At 53.2% G+C, this 20,501-nt stretch overlaps 1 protein-coding gene across 3 annotated transcripts in view; it reads left to right on the top strand.

Annotated features, from left to right (window-relative positions):
• Positions 1-20,501, top strand: part of SPNS3 (SPNS lysolipid transporter 3, sphingosine-1-phosphate (putative)) — a 59,263-nt gene that overhangs the window by 35,556 nt on the left and 3,206 nt on the right. For all 3 annotated transcript variants that reach the window (XM_017860221.1, XM_017860223.1, XM_017860222.1), the window contains exon 9: positions 12,992-13,057. In XM_017860221.1, coding sequence (XP_017715710.1) covers positions 12,992-13,057 — 66 coding nt within the window. The remainder of the gene's footprint in view (positions 1-12,991; positions 13,058-20,501) is intronic.

Below are 20,501 nucleotides of genomic sequence, written 5' to 3'. Positions count from 1 at the left end.
TTTTTTTTTTCCCTGTCTCCAGAAAAAAAAAAAGCCTGTGACCAGGCTGGAGTGCAATGGTGCAATCTTGGCTCACTGCAACCTCCGCCTCCCAGGTTCAAGCAATTCTCCTGTCTCAGCCTCCTGAGTAGCTGGGATTACAGGTGCACACCACTACACCCGGCTGATTTTTGGTATTTTTAGTAGAGATGGGGTTTCACCATGTTGGCCAGGCTGGTCTCCAACTCCTGACTTCAGGTGATCTGCCTGCCTTGGCCTCCCAAAGTGCTGGGTTTACAGGCGTGAGCCACCACGCCCGGCCAAGCCTGTTATAATTACTATGCATATGTAACAAAACGTAATGGCTTAAAACAACAAAAACATTTATTTTGCTCACATATTTGCAGTTTAGGCCAGGTTTGAGAGCAAGAGGGGATGACATCTCTTTTCCACTTGGTGTTAGCTAGGCTGGATAAGGGTGAGGGGCTGGATCATCAAAGTGGTGGGGCCTGCATGGCAGTCGATTTAGCTATTGACTGAGACCTTAGCAGAAGCCATTGGCTGGTATACCTGTCTGTGGCCTCTCCATGTGGTCTGTGCTTCCTTCCTCACTGCATGGTGGCTGGGTTAAACAAGGACTAATGTTCTGAGATAGTGGGCCAGGTAGAAAGAACTGTGTTGCCTTTTATGACCTACCCTTGAAAGTTACCGTAAATGTAACTTGCATTCTCTGCATGCTATTTTTTTTTTTTTCACCTGAGCACAACTTTCTGCTCAAATTAGTGGGGCAAAGAAATGGACTCTAGGCCATGCATAGTGGCTCATGCCTGTGATTCCAGCACTTTGGGAGGCCGAGGCGGGAAGATTACCTGAGATGAGGAGTTCAAGACCAGCTTAGCCAACATGGTGAAACCCCATCAAAAAATACAAAAATTAGCCTGGCATGATGGCAGGTGCCTGTAATCCCAGCTACTTGGAAGGCTGAGGCAGGAGAATCACTTGAACCCAGGAGGTGGAGGTTGCAGTGAGGCAGGATTGCCACCAATGCACTCCAGCCTGGGTGAGGGAGTGAGACTCCATTTCAAAGCAAAAAGTAGAAATGGACTCTATCTTTTGATGAGAGTATCAGTGATCTGCAAGAACTTGTGGAATTGGAAATATTGCAGTGGCTATATTTGGAAAATGCAATCTCCCATCATGCCCCAGGGGTTCCTTCTCTACTGTCCTCTGGGCCCTGCTGACATCTAACATTGCATAGGAAAGTGTTTGTGTGCACAGTGGCGAAGCCCACCAGGCTGGGTCTCTAGTTCCGTGCTGCTCTTTTGGTCTCACAGGTGAGAAACCCGGACTCCCTCACACCCTTGCTTGGCCCCATGGGCTGAAGGAGCAGATGTGCTTGAGGCCTCAAACGGCCAAGCCTATGGCCATGGCCAGGTGGCTGAGAGGCAGATCTCCACCAGGAAGAGCAGCAATGTCCACTCACGTATGAAATATTTCCCCAGCACCTCCTCTTTGCCATATGCTGTTCCAGGCACTGGGGTACAGCATGAACAAAGCAGGCAAAAGTATGTGTGTGTAATACAATAAGCATGGAAAATCAACACCACAGGCCAGGCACGGTAGCTCATGCCCATAAATCCCAGCACTTCGGGAGGCCGAGGTGGGCAGATCACGAGGTCAGGGGTTTGAGACCAGCCTGGCCAACATGGTGAAACCCTGCCTCTACTAAAAATACAAAAATTAGCCAGGCGTGGTGGTGTGTGCCTGTAATTCCAGCTATTCAGGAGACTGAGGCAGGAGAATCGCTTGAGCCCAGGAAGCAGAGGTTGCAGTGAGCTCAGATTGCGCCTTTGCACTCTAGCCTGGGTGACAGAACGAGACTCTGTCTCAAAAAAAAAAAAAAAAAAAAAAAGCCAGGCACAGTGGCTCACACCTGTAATCCCAGCACTTTGGGAGACCGAGGCAGGCAGATGTCGTGAGGTCAGGAGTTCGAAACCAGCCTGGCCAACATAGTGAAACCCTGCCTCTACTAAAAATACAAAAATAAGCAGGGCATAGTGGTGGGCACCTGTAATCCCAGCTACTAGGAAGGCTGAGGCAGGAGGATCTCTGGAACCTGGGAGGCAGAGGTTGCAGTGAGCCAAGATTGCGCCACTGCACTCCAGCCTGGGTGACAGAGCAAAACTCCCTCTCAACAAACAAACAAACAAACAAACAGATACCATAGTATGTTAGATGGGGATGAGTTCTGTGGAGATCAACAGCAGGGAAAGGGGATAAAGAGAATGACAGGAGCAATGCAAGGGGCCAGGGGAGGCCTTGTTGAGACAGTGACATTCCAGAAATAAGTGTGGGAAGAAGCCATGTGGGTACGGGGTGGAGCAGGGAAGCACAGTCCATGCGGAGGACAGCCTGTGCAGAGGCCCTGAGGGAGAATGCATGACTGGTGTGTTGGGGAAATGTGCCTGGAATGGGGTCAGCCAGGGAGCAGTAGAGGCGATGAAGTCAGAGGTCACGGTGATGGGGGAGTGAGGGTGTGGATCATGGAAGGCCTTGTACGTAGATTCACTCTGGCTTCCCATATCACTGACACTGGAAGCCACCAGAGTGTCCAGCGCAGAGGTGAGAGGATCTGACTTAGGGGTTGTATCTGCTATCTACTACTGCATAAAAAATCACCCCAAAACTTCGTGGCTTAAAACAATGCCCAATTATTTCTGATTCTGTGGCCTGGCTGGATGGTTCCTCTGCTGGTTGGCCTGTGTCCACTCACGTGGCGGCTTTCATCTGGACGATTACCGCACTGGAATGTCCACGCTGACCTTACTCACCTCTGGCTGCCCCATGGGTCCCCTTCGTCCTTCTCTGTGTGGTCGCTCATCGTCCCCTAGGCGAGAGCAGCTTCCTTACATGACCATCTCAGGACAGTGCTCTAAGGCAGCGAAAGTGGAAGTTACAAAGTCTGTTAAGCCTCAGGCCAGAAACTTGAAAGGCATCACTTCCACCTGATTTATTTTATTTGTTTTATTTATTTATTTGTTTATGACAGAATCTTGCTCTGTCGCCCAGGCTGGAGTGCAGTGGTGTGATCTTGGCTCACTGCAACCTCTGCCTCCTGAATTCAAGCGATTCTCCTGCCTCAGCCTCCAGAGTAGCTGGGATTACAGGCACCTGCCACCACACCCGGCTAATTTTTGTATTTTTAGTAGAGAAGGGGGTTTCACCATGTTGGACAGGGTGGTCTTGAACTCCTGACCTCAAGTGGTCCGCTCACCTTGGCCTCCCAGAGTGCTGGGATTACAGGAATGGGCCACTGTGCCCGGCCTCAACTGGACATATTAAGAGGCAATTCGGCTGGACGCCCAATGCAAACATGGTCTCTCTAAAATATGTCCTACTAAAAATATAGAAATTAGCCGAGCGTGGTGGTGGGTGCCTGCAGTCCCAGCTACTTAGGAGGCTGAGGCATGAGAATCACTTGAACCTGGGAGGTGGAGGTTGCAGTGAGCCAGGATCACACCACTGCACACCAGCCTGGGTGACAGAGCAAGACTCCATCTCAAAAAAAAAAAAAAAAAAAAAAAAAAACAATTGGATATGTATGAGTCTGGAGTTCAGGAGAGAGGTCTAGGCTGGTTATTTCAAGCCATGAGACCAAATGGGGTCACCAAGGGCATGAGCGGAGACCTGAAGCTCTGGCTTGGAGACATGCCACACGTCAGTCATGGCTGTGAATGCACAGTGCTGCCGTGGTGAGGTCAAGGGTGGGACCAACAGTTCACTCTATCTTGCTGTATCAAATGACTTTGGTATTTTTATTTGGGGGACACTAAAAAAACCAAAGCAAAAGCAGAAAAGTGCAGAGAAGATAATAACAGTTATTCCTGTTTTCATCTACGAGAGTGAATAATTCTTCACACTTTGGCCTTTTTGCTCCCATATTTGTTATTCAATTAGGTAACCATCATTCCATATATGTGTCTTTCTATCCATTCACAGGCTTATGGGTAGGTAGAAATCGTTTTATTAAGCTGGGGTCATATGGCAGTGCAATTTTAAAACAGATTTATAGAGATACAATTCATATCTCAGGTTGGGCGCAGTGGCTCATGCCTGTAAACCCAGTACTTTGAGAGGCTGAGGCAGGTGGATCACTTGAGGTCAGGAGTTCGAGACCCGCCTGGCCAACATGGTGAAACCCTATCTCTACTAAAATACAAAATTATGGGCCAGGCGTGGTGGCTCACGCCTGTAAACCCAGCACTTTGGGAGGCTGAGGCAGGCGGATCACGAGGTCAGGAGATCGAGACCATATATGTGTCTTTCTATCCATTCACAGGCTTATGGGTAGGTAGAAATCGTTTTATTAAGCTGGGGTCATATGGCAGTGCAATTTTTAAAAACAGATTTATAGAGATACAATTCATATCTCAGGTTGGGCGCAGTGGCTCATGCCTGTAAACCCAGTACTTTGAGAGGCTGAGGCAGGTGGATCACTTGAGGTCAGGAGTTCGAGACCCGCCTGGCCAACATGGTGAAACCCTATCTCTACTAAAATACAAAATTATGGGCCAGGCGTGGTGGCTCACGCCTGTAAACCCAGCACTTTGGGAGGCTGAGGCAGGCGGATCACGAGGTCAGGAGATCGAGACCATCCTGGCTAACATAGTGAAACCCCGTCTCTACTAAAAATACAAAAAATTGGCCAGGCGAGGTGGCGGGCACCTGTAGTCCCAGCTACTCGGGAGGCTGAGGCAGAAGAATGGCATGAACCTGGGAGGCGGAGCTTGCAGTGAGCCGAGATTGCGCCACTGCACTCCAGTCTGGGCGACAGAGTGAGACTCCATCTCAAAATAAATAAATAAATATTTTTTTAAAAAGTACAAAAATTAGCCAGGTGTGGTGGTAGGTGCTTTGTAATCTCAGCTACTTGGGAGGCCGAGGATAAGAATCGCTTGAACCCAGGAGGCAGAAGCTGCAGTGAGCCAAGATCACACCACTGCACTCCAGCCTGGGTGACAGAGCAAGACCCTGTCTCAAAATAATATTAGTAATAATTCATATATCAGACAGTTCACCCAATAAAGTGTATAATTCACTGGTTTTTAGTACATCCACAGAGTTGAACAACCATCATCACATCAATTTTAGAACATTTTGCTCACCCCAAAAAGAAATTTCATGCCTATTAGCAGTCACCCCCATTTCCCTCCAATCTATCTCTCTGCTCCCCAGCCCTGGCCCTAGGTAGCTGCTACATCTATTTTCTGTCTTTATAGATTTGTCTGTTGTGGATAATTCATATAAATAGAATCATATAATATGTTTAATTTATATGAATCCACTTGAAGAAACTGAAGTGAAATCAAAGGAATTAAGTTTGAATTAGTTGTAAAACCGTGGACTTATTGATGAATACGAGCTATGAAAGTGGACAGCAGCCTTCTTCTACCTCCTCTCTCCCTTCTCTCCCCAATCTCCTGATTTTTGTTAGTTATATTATTATTTTACTTTTCTAGAGCATTCACAGTCTGTTGTTGTTTTGTTTGGGGTTTTTTCTGTTGGTTTTTTTTTTTTTTTTTTTTTTTTTTTTTTGTTGTTTTTTTTTTTTTGCTTTTATTTTGAGACGGAGTTTCACTCTTGTTACCCAGGCTGGAGTGCAATGGCATGATCTCGGCTCACCACTACCTCCACCTCCCGGCTTCAAGTGATTCTCCTGCTTCAGCCTCCTGAGTAGCTGGGACTATAGACATGCGACACCATGGCCCAGCTAATTTTGTATTTTTAGCAGAGACAGGGTTTCTCTATGTTGGTCAGGCTGGTCGCGAACCTCCAGCCTCAGGTGATCTGCCTGCCTCAGCCTCTCAAAGTGCTGGGATTACAGGCGTGAACCACCGCACCCGGCCACAGTCTGTTCTTTAAGCATCATCCTTGTAGTGACTTGACAATAGTTTCTTATTTAAGTAGATTCAAGGTTTGTTATCAGTCTGTTTACACAGATTCTGTATTCCTGAGTTCTTTATTTTGCTTCAACTCCTAACTGGGTAGATTTTGTGATTAAGAAATTTTTATCCACCCCGTCCCCAAAAGGCTAGAGAGTTTATTTTCTTTTGGTTCATTTATGCATGAGATTGTCTTTTCTTTGATATTTATTTATTTATTTATTTATTTATTTATTTATTTATTTATTTATTTTGAGACAGGGTCTTACTCTGTCACGAAGGCTGGAGTGCAGTGATGCAGTCATGGCTCTCTGCAGCCTCGACCTCCTGGGCTCAAATGATCCTCCCACCTCAGCCTCCTGAGTAGCTGGGACCACAGGCATGCACTACCACACCCAGCTAATTTTTCTATTTTTCGTAGAGACAGGGTTTTGCCATGTTGCCTAGGCTGGTGTCAAACTCCTCAGATCAAGTGATCCACCCTCCTCGGCCTCCCAAAGTGCTGGGATTACAGACATGCGCCACTGTGCCCAGTCTGAATTACTATTCTCATTGCATTGTTTTATAACGTGAAGCCAATATAAAGAATTTCCTTCCGCTCCTTCTCTTATTACCTATCTTTTAGGTTGGATTTTTTTTTTTTTTTTTTGAGACAGAGTCTCACGCTGTCGCCCAAGCTGGAGTGCAATGGCACAATCTCAGCTCACTGCAACCTCTGCCTCCTGGGTTCAAGCGATTGTCCTGCCTTAGCCTCCCGAGTAGCTGGTACTACAGGCGTGCTCCACGACACCAGTCAATTTTTGTACTTTTTAGTAGAGATGGGGTTTCACCATGTTGGCCAGGCTAGTCTCGAGCTCCTCACCTCAAGTGATCCACCCGCCTCGGCCTCCCAAAGTGTTGGGATTACAGGCGTGAGCCACTGCTCCCGGCCAGGTTGGATTTTTTTCTCCTTATCGCCCTCCTTTCCTTCCTTCTTTGCTTTTCTACAATATGTATCCAGAGTTTACATGCTGAGTGACTTTCCTCTGAGCTGGGTGTGGGCAGCTCTGCTCAGAAACTGGATTCGCTTTGATAATAGTGTGGTTGTGTGCTAGTGTGGGTGACTTTGTGTCTTTGACTCTCCCTGCCTTCTCTGTGACCATTCTGTTGTCCAAAGGTAATGCAGTCTGAGTTGAGCTTAGGCTCTGCAGACTTTTCTGTTGCCGGAGGGAAATGCAGGGCTCAGGCAAATGAGGCACCTGTAAAAACACCTGGGCTGTCTGCTCTGTCTTCTGGGATTCAGGTAAATGCTCTATAACACGGTTCATTCTACTTAATTACTGGGTGCATTCCCTTCTGAGACGGGGGTTGCCCTCGGGCCTTGAGTGGAGTCAGTGATTGGAGTCATTGTTGGCTTTCTCTGGTTTTACTTGTCTCTCCCCAGCAGCTCTCCCTGCTGGCTCTCAGGGACACTACTCAGTTTATCTCCCTCCAGATATGGGGGTGTTAGTGAATGACTGTGAGGAGGGGAAGCCTAGAAGGGTAATACCCTCTTCTACAGAATTGTCTGCTCTTTTGCTTGGCTGCCAATTTTTTTTTATTTTTTTATTTTATTTTTTTGAGGATCTTGCCGTTCACCCAGGCTGGAGTGCAGTGGTGTGATCATGTCTCACTCCCTGCGGCCCCAACCTCTCAGGCTTAAGGGATCCTCCCCGCCTCAGCCTCTGGAATAGGTGGGACCACAGGTGCATGCCACCGTGCCCGGCTAATTTTTTAATTATTTGTAGAGATAGAGGCTATGCTGTCTAGGCTGGTCTTGAATTCCTGGGATCAAGCAATCCTCCTGCCTGAGCCTCCCAAAGTGTTGAGATTACAGGTGTGAGCCACTGCGCCTGGCTGCCAGTAGGGAATGTTCATTTTGCTAGGTTTTGTTCTTTTCTTTGGTAAAAAAAGAAATCACTTTTTTTCTGGCTTACTATTTTTTGCTTCTGCGTGGAAACTTAAGTCTATGACGCAACTTTCAATCCTCCATCTTTGCGCAGGAGTTGACCCTGGTGATCTTGAAGGCTGTTTCCTGCCCAAACTTGATCATAACTCTGAGTTCCCTCCTTGCCCAAGGAGAGACGTGGCCACCACTGCACAGAGCAGAGCCAACATGGCTGTCACTGAGGCCTTTAGATCCAGGAGAGGACACTGCCCTTCCCAGTCTTTTTTTTTTTTTAAGAGAGAGTCTCACTCTTTTGCCCAGGCCGGAGTGCAGGCACGATCTGTCAGCCTCCCCCTCACAGGCACAACCGATTCTCCTGCATCAGCCTCCCGAGTAGCTGGGATTACAGGCGCCCGTCACCACACCTGGCTAATTTTTGTATTTTTAGTAGAGAAGGGGTTTTACCATGTTGGTCAGGCTGGTCTCAAACTCCTGGCCTCAAGTGATTCGCCTGCCTCGGCTTCCCAAATTGCTGGGATTACAGGTGGGAGCCACCGTGCCCAGCCCCTTCCCAGTCCTGAAGACTCCTGCGTGAGGACCTGGGATGGAGGCCTGATAACTGCCCATCTGGCGTCCACAGGGGAGCTTACAGGGTGGTTGGCAGAGATCAGCCAGGGTGTAGTCCACCATAGCTGTCCTCAAGGGTCAGCCCAGGATGCAGGGGATGGCTGTGGGATCTGCTGTCTGGTCCCTGGAGTGGTATGGAAAGCTGGGCTATGTGAGCTCCCCAACTCTGGGGAGCGTTCCTACCACTTCCCAGACTTGGCCCTTGGGGAGCCTCTTGGATAAGCCCTTTCTACCTGGCTTTCTGGGCTGGAGTAACCAGGCCCCACCAGGCGCTGTGTGAGAGGGGCTGAGACAGGCCCACTCATCCTTCCTCTGAGGGCCCCACAGCCCTGCCAAGATGTAACAGGTGTCTGTTGGCTGGCAGCATGGCACACCAGGAGAGCACACAATCTCAGCCGAATTCTCTGGGAGGGCGCAAAGCTTTTGCTCCCTTCACTGCCTCACTCCCCACCTGCCTGCCCACTGGCTTGTTGGGCTGCCGTCGGCCCCTGGAAACCAGGTGGTACCCTTGTGCCCCAATGCCAGTCGTTGCAATTACAGGTTGGCAAGCCCAGGGACAAAGCGTGCCAGACGGTGCAGCAGCTTGCTGGCGGCTGGTCTGTGTCCTGACTGGCTCAGGCAGAGAGTTGGTCCGTGAGAGAGGAGGCTTGGGTCTCAGCTCTGCCCCGGGCACAGCGAGACCCTACGGGATGCTGGCGTTTTCCTTTCTTGGTGGGCCCAGAATCCACTCTTCGCAGTTCAGAGTCAGTTACCGCCCAGTTGGAAGACTGAGCTGAACCAAGATTGAAGGCACTGCCACTGCCACGCCACAGGGGCTGACCGTTTCCACCTGCTTCCTCCTCCTGCCAACCTGCGCGTGCAGGTGGACAAGAGGAGAGGAATGTGTGTGTGAAGATCTAAGTGTGCGCACATCCACTCTTGTGCATGGATGTGCACAAGAGTGAAGACACAAGCATGTTTGTGTACGTGTGTGTGTGTGTGTGCATAATTACTATGCTTATCATGAGACCACAGGGATGCATGGGCACATGCCAGGTTGTTATTCGGCAAGTCCACCCCAACGAGCCTGTGCCAGGGTTTATAACCATCATGTTTCTGGTGCTCTTGCCTCACACGTTTTGATAGTTTGAATGGCTCCTCATTGCCTACATCTGTACGTAGTTGTGGCGTGTGAATTCTTTGTGTGTGTCTCAGGTTGAGAGTGTCCGTGTGTGGGTGCATGCATGTGAGTGTGCTTGTGTGTGAGTGTGCTTGTGTGTTGATCTCGTGTGCACGTGTGGGAGGCCTTGGCTGTGCGTGTGTCTGGGCATGTTCACGCGGCTGCCTGCGTGACAGTGTGAGCATGGATACCTATGCGTGTGGGTCTCTGTGGCCGGGGATGACTAAAGCCAGGGACATTTATCATCACTTTCCTAGCTCGAGGGGGAAATTATCTTGGTCTGGAATGGCAGAGGCCAGGGACTGAGGGGCTCCATGTTTCTCAGGCTCCAGGCAGTGTTCCCAGGCCCTATCTCCCAGAGGGATCTAAGTCAGGGTGCAGGGAGGCCACACAGACTCTGCTGAGACAGGGGCAGAGTCAGATTTCTCTTTCGGAAGTCCCCTCCAGGGCTGGTGTCTGGAGGGATGGTGGGGCCTGGGAAACTGGGGAGGAGACGACTGGGGAGGCCTGGAGTGCACTGGCCAGAGGCCATGGACAGGAGAAAGAGGCAGATTCAAGGAATGTGCAGGATGCAAAATGGACAGAAATCAGTGATGAGGGGTGTGAGGGTGAGCAAGGCATGTAGGGAACCCCCAACCCCAGCGTCTGGCCTGGGTGATGGGGACCGAGCGCTATTCCTGAGCCAGAGGAGATCAGCTCCAGCAGCTTGCTGACCAGTCTGCGCCTGGGGCCTGTGTCCTGGCTGGCTCAGCCACACTGGGCAGGAACAGAGATGTTTGGGGACAGGGGAGAAAATGAGTTTAGGCAGCTGTTCAGTGTGAGGTGCCTGTGGCCGTCCAGGAGGGAGTGTCCAGGAGGGAGTGTCCAGGAGGGACCTGGGACTGCAGGACTGAGATGCCCATGTAGGAGCAGCTGCGAACAGTCAACTGAATTCCACAAACCAGAGCCCCTTTATTTTTTATTTATTTATTTTTTGAGGCAAGAGTCTCACTCTCTTGCCCAGACTGGAGTGCAGTGGCGCGATCCCGGCTCACTGCAAGCTCTACCTCCCGGGTTCATGCCATTCTCCTGCCTCAGCCTCCTGAGTAGCTGGGACTACAGGTGCCCGCCACCACGCCTGGCTAATTTTTTCTTTGTATTTTTAGTAGAAACGGGGTTTCACTGTGTTAGCCAGGATGGTCTCGATCTTCTGACCTTGTGATCTGCCCACCTCGGCCTCCCAAAGTGCTAGGATTACAGGCGTGAGCCATGGCGCCCAGCCCCAGAGCACTTTTTGTGTGTTTGCTTTGCTTTTGAGTTGTGGAGCCCAGGTTTGAACTGCTCGTGGAAGCCACTGAGCTCTAGGACCCAGTGTGCACTGGCCTGTGAGGAACCCCAGTGCAAAGCAGGGTTACCAGCTTAACAAGCAGGGACTGCTGGTGCTGGAGGGTCCTGGTGGAGTATCTGGGGCAACCTGGCATTGTACCGTTGGGGAAACCAGGGTCCAGAGGTGGTGGCCTCCCCAGGCCCGCTCAGCAAGGCAGGGTGTGGCTGGGCCCATCCACCCCAGGAGGTCACACCCCTGGGCTGTGGAACCCCTCCTGGAGCTGAGTCAGCCCTGGTGGCCGCCGCCCCAGGAGACTCTGTAATTACAGGATTAGAAGGTGGTCTCTCCGCAGCCGAGCCTTTTGCCTCTCAAAGCTGCCAAGCGGAGACAAGGATTTGGTGGCGCGGTGCCGGCCTCCAGGTGTGTCTGAGGAGACCTGGCATCCTCGGGCGGCTTTAGTCTGAAAGGCCCCATTGTAGCTGCAGCCTCCCTCTGATGGGCTCTATTTTGGGGCCGGGATCCACCCTGCCCCAGCTGGAGGAAGGAAAAGGTGTATTTCAGCATGTCCTATGGGTGTGGAGTGGCCAAGGAGAGCAAAACGGGGGGCTGGTTGGGGGACGGGGTGCCTGGGCTGCACGGAGAGGGAGGTGGTAGAGGCAGACACTGGTGTCGTAAAGCGGGGAGAGGCCTGGAGGGCCAGGTGCAGGTGCCCGGAAAAAGTCGAAGGGAGGAGGGTGTGAGTCAGGCCAGGCTTTCATGTGGCCCCAGGAGGCAGCTGGCAGACCCTGCTAGGCTGGAATGCGGATCTGCAGCTGCCCAGGCCCCACCTGAGACCTGTCTGCCAACAACTTCTTGATTTCTGCCCCTGTGGGTGCCCGGCCCCATGTCCCAGGCCTGAGGGAGACCCACCTGCCCTCAGGGGCCTCTCAGTTTGGGTGCCAGGGACCAGGCACTGAAGTCCCAGGGGCTGAGTTAGACCAGGAGAGCGCATGGCTGCTTGGGCTCCTTGGCTGGTTCTGCTCTCCCTCCACCAGAGCTGGGCCACGTTCCTGCCCCGCCCAGCATGATAGGCACATCCCAGCCCCTTGCCTCCGCTCCCGTGGGTCCCCGGCTGGCGTGGTCTTGTGGCTGTCCTGGGCCCGTCCTGATCCTGACTGTCCTTCAGGGTTCTCCCCCGTGCCACCTCCGCCAGGGACTCCCTGCCCATCTCGGGCTGTCCTCTGATTCCCTGGTGCTAGCCTCACCAGGCTCTGTGGATGCTGGGAACCCCCCCTCCTCCCAGTGGCCTCTTCACCCTCACCATGCACAGGCCATCACGGGGCGGGGGGTGGGGGGCGCTCATCAGGATGTGGCTCGATGCGTGCCCTCTGGCCTGAGTTTATCTGTGAAATGGGTGTAATGACATCTGCCTTATAGGGCACCTAACCTGAGGAGTTAGACAGGGTCACAAGAGAGGACAGGGCTGGTGCGTGGTGGGTGCTCGGGCGGTGGCCCTTCAGGTCCTCTGTCCCGGGTGCTCCCCAGCCACTGATCATCAGGTCTTCGGGTGCCTGAGCCTGGGCTACCCTGGGGACAGCCCCGTGATCCAGGAATGACTAATTCCACCCTTGCAATAAGCTCTTGGAAGCTTTGAGAAATGAGACTTTTTTTTCTTTCTTCTTGCTGCTTCATTAAACTCTTCTTGAGTGAGGGGAATGAGGATTGTCCTAATCCCTTGGCACGAGGTGAAGGGGGGGCAGGTTCCGGGCTTGTGGTAACCAGAGGACACTGGGAGCAGAGCTGGGGGTGGGCACTGGGCAGGGGCCGTAAGCCTCATGCCCCAGGCAGGCTTTGCTCAGGGTCAGCTGGTGACCCCAGACAAGCCCCGTCCTTGACCAGGCTCAGTTTGACCGTCTGCACGATGGGTGTCCCGGGCCTTGCCCACCTCCCTGTGCTGCTCCACGGGGAGGGGGATGGCCTGGAGGGGCCTTTGGTGGGGTGCCTGGGGCTGGGCACGCTGGCTGGCACACAATAGGTGGGGAGCAACAGGTTGGGGTCTGGGAATCCTCACTGAGGCCACCCTCTGTCCACAGGTGTTCCTGGGCCTTGGGGAGCTGCTTCTGTCCTGCAACTGGGCAGTGGTTGCCGACATCCTGCTGGTAGGTGCGGGAGTCGGGGTAGGGGGCTGAGCAGGGGGAGCTAGACAGAGTCCAGCTCAGGACTGGACCTCTGCTGGTGAGCAGCTGCCTGGCAATGGCGTCAGAGACCATGCATCAGGGGACCAAAGTCATTCACGGTTACCTTGGACCAGAGGCCTCTGACACTCCCAGACGTCTCTGACCATCATCCCCATTTTGCAGATGAACAAATGGAGGTTCAGAGAAGGCAGGTGCCTGTTCCAAAGTCACACAGCCCCAACGCAGGGATCCAGGGCTGGAACCTACGCATTTTGACTCCCTGGGCTCCCTCTCTTTTTTTTTTGGAGACTGAGTACTCTTGTTGCCCAGGCTGGAGTGCAATAGCCCGATCTCGGCTCACTGCAACCTCCGCCTCCTGAGTTCAACTGATTCTCCTGCCTCAGCCTCCCAAGTAGCAGAGACTACAGGCACCCGCCACCATACCCGCCTAATTTTGTATTTTTAGTAGAGATGGGGCTTCACCATATTGGCCAGGCTGGTCTTGAACTCCTGACCTCAGGTGATCTGCCCGCCTTGGCCTACCAAAGTGCTGGGATTACAGGCGTGAGCCACTGTGCCTGGCCCCTCCCTCCTTTCTATAGCTTCTCAGCAAGCAGGCTCCTTGGCCTCCACTCTGAGGCGTGCAGACGGGATGCTATCCTTTGGGGCAGTAGCCACTGAGGCCCACTGCGCCAGCCCACACCAACTTGTGTGTCACAGGCTGCCATGCAAGGATCAGCCCTGCTTGTCAGAGGCCTGATACTGTCTTGATCACATGACTGCTGCATCCAGAGTCCCACACGGCCCCTCCCTGAGCCCCACGCCCTTCGTCCAGCCTCCTTGTCTCCTTCTGGGAGGCATACAGGGAAGGACTTTGAACACCATGAAGGGTTGTGCCTTTGTAGATAACGCAGGGCCCTGGGCCTGTGAGCACCCCGAGAGCCTTCCTTCCATCTCCTGGCAGCTTGGTGCTGGCCACAAGGGAACTGGACCAGCCTGGCCGTCGGCTGAGAGCTGTCCTGAGGGCAGTTCAATGTCGCGGTACAAGCCTGGATTCAGAAAACAGACCTGGCTGTCAGCCCTGGTCCTGCCACTAATGAGCTGTGTGGCCTTAGGCCAGTCACTGTGTGTCTCTGAGCCTCGGTATCCCCATGTGGAAAGTGGGGATGATAATGGCACCTGCCTTATGGATTGATGTGAAGGTGAAATGAGAAGATCCATGTGCCTGGCACAGAGAATGCTGGCTAGGATTCTTACAGCAATCCAGAATTTTCCATTTTCTCATTTTCTATCCCCCAAAGAAATCATGGTGCCCTAGAATCTGAGTTTGAAAGAGTTATGGGTATGTATAGTCGTTTACTCCGTCAACAAACCCTGCTTGAATACTACTGTGGACGGGATGCTCACTCCCTGCCAAGATGTCTGCCCCTCCCCAGCAGATCCCCTGACCCCTCCCCACAGCCCAGGCCCAGCGAGTGTGGAGAGGCCTGCCCTGTCTTTGGCTCCTGGGTGAGTGGATCAGCTGCAGGGCTGGCAGGTCTTCCCTGCCCCTCCCTCCAGACAGGAGACTTGGGCTCCAGCCCAGAGTCAGCCACAGACCTGCTGCATGGCCCTGGGCCTCAGTTTCCTTGTTTATAAAAGGGGTAATCAGCACCTGCCCGGTAGGGTGAGCGAGGCGGCCTCCAGGAATGCTCAGGAAAGGGGAAGGCATTGGTAGATGTTTTATTCATGGGATTGTCCGCTTTTAGGCTCAGGGAAACTAACGTGCCCCCAGCATAGCTGGTTCTCTCTGAGGTGGTCCAGACGGAGCTGCACCTGCCCCCGCAGCTTCCCTGACCTGCCCCCCACGGCGCAGCTCCCTCTTCCACATGACAGCCCCACAGATATGTGAAGTCTGCACCCGTGTGTGTCCCCCAGCGTCTGCCTTTATAAGAATGATTAACCTGGCAGAGCCAGGCTCTTTGTGGGGTTAAAGAGGAGAGCGTGTGCTGGGGAGGGCAGGTGGGGGAAGGGGGGAAGGAGAGTTAGGGGCTGGCCAGCCGCACAGTTTTACCCATCTGGGGAGCTGCCCAGGGAGCCGGCTGGACAGGAGCCAGCCCACCTCAGGGCTCCCCATGGTCCTTCCTTGGCTTAGAGGCCTCCAGCCCCAACACTTTGCAAGGTCCACCGCCCCAGAGCCTCCCGCCCCCTTCCCTGCCTTCCCACCTTCCTGGAGCCCTGTGGCCAAAGATGCTTTGCGGCCTTTGGGGGTCAGAGCTGAGCAATCCTTGTAGCCCCTGTAGTTCAGCTCCTCCATGTTGCTGCTTCCTCTCTGTAAAGGCCGGTGGAGGGGGAGCCCTTCTGTGCAGTGGAGGGGCAGATGCCAGCTTGGAGCAGGGTGAGGAGGGCGAGAAAGAGGAAGCAGGACACCGAAGGTAGACAATTCCCTTGAGGAGTTGAGTTGGCAGGAGCAAAGGGCATGGTAGCTGGAGTTGGCAGAAGATCCCGGGAAGCTGGCATTGCTTTTCTGCTTTTCAAGACGGGAGGCCAGAACAGCCTCCAGGGAGCAGGGAGGGGCAAGCAGGAGGAGAGAGGGGGCCCTGTTCGAGGGTGAGCTGAGGGTGGGATCCAGCGCTGGGGGAGGAAGTAGCCTCCCAGCAGAGCAGGGTCAGGAAGTGTGTGGGGACAGGGCCTGTGGCAGGAAGTAGAGGAAGGTCCCCTTTGTCGGCCGGCACTTGCTCCTGAGACAGGAGATCGGCTTCTCTTTCGGCAGGGGCCCAGGGAAGGAGGAGGCCTTAGGGTGTATGTGAACAGGGGCCACAGAACAAGGGAGCAGGGAGCGAAGGGCAGGGCACATTCACATGAACAGCTTTCGGTAGCCAAGAAAGCCACAGATGGCTGATAGGAAAATGGGTGGAAACTGCAGGTGTCTGGGAGGTTGGAGCCTGTGGGTGGGTCAGAGGGCAGAGGGCAGCAGAGCCCAGGCTTGAGGACTCTGCAGCAGCCCATCTGCTTCCACTTCTAGCCCAGCTCCTCACTAGCTGTGTGGCCCTGGCCAAGTGACTGAACCTCTCTGGTCTTGGTTTGCTCACCTGTCCAATAGGTAGAATGGTGGCAACCACCAGTGACACCCCAGGCTATGATAGAATGAATTCACACCTGCGTCCTATAGATTCCTGAGTGGGTGTGTGGACCCCGCTGACTTCCAGATCATCCGTTCCTCGGGACACTCCTCTCTCTTTTTCTTTCTTTCTTTCTTTTTTTTTTTTTTTGAGACGGAGTCTCGCTCTGTCGCCCAGGCTGGAGTGCAGTGGCCGGATCTCAGCTCACTGCAAGCTCTGCCTCCCGGGTTTACACCATTCTCCTGCCTCAGCCTCCCGAGTAGCTGGGACTACAGGTGTGCACCACCACGCCCAGCTAATTTTTGTATTTTAGTAGAGACGGGGTTCACTATGTTGGCCAGGATGCTCTTCATCTCTTGACCTCGTGATCCGCCCCCGCTCAGTCTCCCAACGTGCTGGGATTACAGGCTTGAGCCGCTGCCCCTGGCAGGGATACTGCTGTCTTCAATGCAGTCTCCACAATGGGGAGAATCCAGGTTCTCTCTGGAGAAGGGACCTCAGGGGCCCTCTGGTCCAGTGGCTTGAAGACATCACTGTGCATGAGAGTCAGGTTTGAGGGAGCTTGTTACAAACCCCGATTCCAGGCTCTGTGTCCTCCAAGTCCATGCTGGGGTCCAGGGACCTGTGTTTCTGATGAACTTCCCAAGTGATCCTGCCATCGCATTCCATAGAGCGCATTTTGAGAACACTGGTCTGGCATCGCGAGCTCGCCAGTCCATAAATGCTTTGCCAAATTCCAGCCATCCCCTTGTTCACATACGCCTCCCGGGAGCTCATTCCGCACACCTCGGGCAGCGCCTGCCTCTCGGGGGGCTTTCTGTTGATGAAAATGATTTGGCTCAGTCACAGCCAAGACCCACCTCTGCCAGCCTCCCCTTGGCCCCGCTGGGCCGCAGAGGGCCCTGCTCCCTGGAGACTGAGATTATGTCCCCTGAACCGGCATCTTCTCAGGCAGAGCTCCCTGCCTCCCCACACCTAGCCATGGGGGCTCCCTCCCAGCCCTGCTGTCTGTCCTGGCCCCACTCAGGATGGCCCAGAGCCAGCTCACCCCAACCCCTCTCCAGGCAGGGGACAGTGTAAGCAAAGGCGTGGAGGGAGGATCCCAGGAGCACGATCTCTGGATCTCAACCAGTGTGGGGGCTAGAGAAGGAGGGGGCTCATTTCCTCTTTCTCAGGCCTGTCCTTTGGGGTCCTGCAGTCCAGCCACAGGCTCATCTCCCACCCCCAGCAGACGTTCCCACACTTCCCCGGAGAGCTGTCACCTCTGGGTTCTCCCCCTGCCCCAGGTTTCAGTGCTTCCCTGCTCAGCCTCTGCCCCCAGGTAGCTGTCAGCTCACTGGCCTGTCTCACCCTCCCAGGGGTGTTTGGGGGCAAGGCCTGGGTGGGGGTGCAGGAGGCAGGCTGCCGGGGCAGTCTGCACCTGGTGGCTGCTGCTCCGACTTTCTGCAAGCCCTTGGTTGGCCCTGGTTTAGCCCTGGGCTATAAAGGGAACAGCCCTTCTAAGAAGGGAGAGCCAGAAACAGAGGTGTTTTTGTCTCAGAATAGAGTGAGCCTGAATTTTTGGGAACCCAAAGCCTCTTATTTCTGAAATTACCCCCTGGGCTCTCCAGCTTCTGTGGGGCCCGGTCTTGGCTGCTGGCTGCATGGAGACAATGAGGACTTGGAACAGGCTGGGGGAGACCCACCTCTCTCGCCACTGGCAGCAGCGACAGAGCTGGGCCCAGCAGGTTGGGGTTCCTGGGAGAGGAGGAAGCGGCCACCCTACCTGGACCTTACTGTGGGGGTCCCAGCAGCCCCAGCCTCCATGGGGACCTTTTTGGACATTCAGGTTCCTCCCTCCAGGAGGCCTCACCTGCCTTCCTAGAGCCACCAGTGAGTAATTACATAATTATGGGGTGAGAAGGAAGTCCTTGGGGAAGGTGCAAAGCTGTTGGTCAGTTCCTTCTCAGGCCTGTTGGCAGAACCTGGTGATGGCAAGAGGCCTGGTTTCTCTCGCCACCTGCGCAGGGTGGCTCAGTGCCAGTGACCCTGGGACCAGACAGTCACCACAGTGACTCCCACCCTCTGCCCTGCCCACCACAAAACCCCCTGCATCTGCCCCCTGGGGTTCTGGAATGCAGAGATCCTGTCCCTGGGATCCTCCCTCCACACCTTTGCTTACACTGTCCCCTGCCTGGCATACCTTTCCCCGTCTCTTTGCCAATTACTCTGCCATCCGTTTACAGGGCTAGCAATGAACTTGTCCTCCTCATCTTTCTCTTGGATTTCTGAATGTTCTATTAAAAATGCATAAATATTGCTGGAAACACTGGCTCCTCCTTGCCTATCACAGCAGAGTAGTCAAAAAGCCAGGTCCTGGAGGGAGAAGGCCTGGGATCCTATCTCAGTCCTGTTATTTCAGGCTGGGTAACCTTGGGCAAGTCACTTGCCCTCCCTGTGGAGGTTTTCTCATCTGTAAAATGCAGGTGGTCATCGTATCTCCCTTATGGGTTGTTCAAGTTGATGTATAAAATGCATACAGCAAGCATTCAATAAATGTTGGCAGTTATTATTTTATTATTATTATTATTTTTTTTATTTTGAGACGGAGTCTCGCTCTGTCACCCAGGCTGGAGTGCTGTGGCCGGATCTCAGCTCACNTTAAAAATGCATAAATATTGCTGGAAACACTGGCTCCTCCTTGCCTATCACAGCAGAGTAGTCAAAAAGCCAGGTCCTGGAGGGAGAAGGCCTGGGATCCTATCTCAGTCCTGTTATTTCAGGCTGGGTAACCTTGGGCAAGTCACTTGCCCTCCCTGTGGAGGTTTTTCTCATCTGTAAAATGCAGGTGGTCATCGTATCTCCCTTATGGGTTGTTCAAGTTGATGTATAAAATGCATACAGCAAGCATTCAATAAATGTTGGCAGTTATTATTTTATTATTATTATTATTTTTTTTATTTTGAGACGGAGTCTCGCTCTGTCACCCAGGCTGGAGTGCTGTGGCCGGATCTCAGCTCACTGCAAGCTCCGCCTCCTGGGTTCCCGCCATTCTCCTGCCTCAGCCTCCCAAGTAGCTGGGATTACAGGCACCCGCCACCTCGCCCAGCTAGTTTTTTGTATTTTTTTAGTAGAGACGGGGTTTCACCGTGTTAGCCAGGATGGTCTCGATCTCCTGACCTCGTGATCCGCCCGCCTCGGCCTCCCAAAGTGCTGGGATTACAGGCTTGAGCCACCGCGCCTGGCCTATTATTAATTTTTTTGAGACAGGATCTTGCTCTGTCACTCAGTCTGGAATGTAGTGGTGCCACCTCGGCTCACTACAACCTCCACCTCCCGGGTTCAAGTGATTCTCCTGCCTCAGCCTCCCGAGTAGCTGGGATTATAGGCATGCACCACCACGCCCGGCTAATTTTTGTATTTTTAGTAGAGACGGGGTTTCACCATGTTGGCCAGGCTGGTCTCGAACTCCTGACCTCAGTTGATCTACCTGCCTCGGCTTCCCAAAGTGCTGGGATTATAGGCTTGAGCCCCTGTGCCCAGCTTATATTGATTATTACTAACTCATGGCCTCAGATCATAGACACCTAGGTCTTGGGGATAAGGCTACAGGGTGGTAAGCTCCCCTGTGGCTGTCCAGCTGGGTTCATGTGACCATGTGGTCTCTGCTTGAATCCCCTCCCCCTCCTTCCTTCCATCCCCTGCTGTAGCCCTGGGTTCTGGCAGAGTTTCTCCTGGGAACAGTCTCCCAGATGGATCTACTTGACTTATTTTGTTGGCAGACTTTCAGCTAGTCCCCTCTGTGCCTGGTACCTCGCTGCACCCAGGGACCCCAAGAGAAATTAAGGGTCTTTGTTGCCTACACACCATAGGGAATAAGGAGAGGTGGACAGAGAAGAAAGGGCCCCTCACAATTCTGGGTGACATGAGTTCAGTTAGGGGTGTGCATAGGAGTTGTAGGAGCTCAGGGTAGGTACCTGAACTCTGAGAGGGCTTCACAGAAGAGGTGACCCAAATGTAAGGCCTAAATGACAAATAGAGACGCTCCAGCTGGACCAGAGAGTGGAAGGCATGCCAGGCAGAACGCACAGCCGAGTTCAAGTGCCTGGAGCATTCCATCTCAGAGCATGATTTTGGTTTGATGTCCACACGAGGCCTCCAGGTAGCAGACGAATAATGACAATGAGTGACACTCTCAAGATCGGTACTATCATTATCCCCATTTGGGGATGGAGAGACAGAAGGAAGAAAGGTGAAGCAGCCTGCTCAAAGTCACACAGCTAGAGAGTGGGGATCGGATCGGAACCCGAGACTCTGACTCCAGAGTTCATCTTTTTTTTTTTTTT

Source organism: Rhinopithecus bieti, unplaced genomic scaffold, assembly GCF_001698545.2.
Source record: "Rhinopithecus bieti isolate Rb0 unplaced genomic scaffold, ASM169854v2 scaffold_54263, whole genome shotgun sequence".
NCBI lineage: Eukaryota > Metazoa > Chordata > Mammalia > Primates > Cercopithecidae > Rhinopithecus > Rhinopithecus bieti.
Note: the sequence above shows the minus strand (reverse complement) of the source record. Positions and strands in the feature narration are given on the sequence as shown.